This window comes from Trichechus manatus, unplaced genomic scaffold (assembly GCF_000243295.1).
Source record: "Trichechus manatus latirostris isolate Lorelei unplaced genomic scaffold, TriManLat1.0 scaffold00116, whole genome shotgun sequence".
Lineage (NCBI taxonomy): Eukaryota > Metazoa > Chordata > Mammalia > Sirenia > Trichechidae > Trichechus > Trichechus manatus.
Window position 1 is genome coordinate 2,017,742 of NW_004444052.1, and position 782 is coordinate 2,018,523.

Consider the following 782-nt stretch of genomic DNA (forward strand, 5'->3'; position numbering starts at 1 on the left):
TTACTGCTAGCCACTCCCACATTATTTCCTTCTGATTAACCATTCATCAGAGGGTTAATTTTGTCAATGATGCACATATTCTCGCTCCCAAAGTAAATTGTGAGTTTAAGTAAAAATAACCCGGTTTTGCTGACCCACGGGGAATAAAGATCAGATAATTTGCCCAGTCTAGTGGAACAGGCCTTGGGCCAACAGCTGCATCTGGATTCCAGTCTTGCCCTCCCTTGGCCATGATCCCACTGGTTTAATGTACATGTCAGACAAGGGAGGAGTCCCTGGGTGACACAAATGGTTAAGCTCTCAACCACTAGCTGAAAGGTTGGCAGTTCAAATCTACCCAGAGGCGACTCAGAAGAAAGGCGTGGCGATTTTCTCCTGAAACGTCACAGCCTTGAAAAACCCTACAGAGCAGTTCTACTCTGTACACGTGGGGTCACTATGAATCGGAATCGACTCAATGGCAACTAACAGCGGAGGGAATCTTCCTGTAATCTTGCCGCGGAGAGGAAAAAGACATAGGTTCTTCTCCACCATCGTCCATGCTTCTTTGGTTCCTACTCAGTGGGCCTCGATGTCAAGTGCCGGGGAGGTCGCGTATCCATGCAGATTGAATTCCCAAGGAGCAGTCCCGGCCCCACCTGGCCAGCTGCGGTGTACTTGACACTCGGGTGCAACCCGGCTCCCTGCCCGACGGCACGCGGAGGCCCCGCCCCCTCCCCGCCCCACCGCGGTCTCGGATTGGCGGCCTGGCGCGTCAGTCAGCGCGCCGCCCGCCCTCGCCC

General features: G+C 53.8%; 1 protein-coding gene across 1 annotated transcript in view; it reads left to right on the top strand.

Moving 5' to 3' along the window:
* Nucleotides 1-600: 600 nt before the first annotated feature.
* The window catches only part of OTULINL (OTU deubiquitinase with linear linkage specificity like), a 31,026-nt gene continuing 30,844 nt past the window's right edge, over nt 601-782 (top strand). Inside the window, exon 1 of the mRNA XM_023738421.1 lies at nt 601-753. Within this exon, the coding sequence (XP_023594189.1) occupies nt 601-753 (153 nt within the window). The remainder of the gene's footprint in view (nt 754-782) is intronic.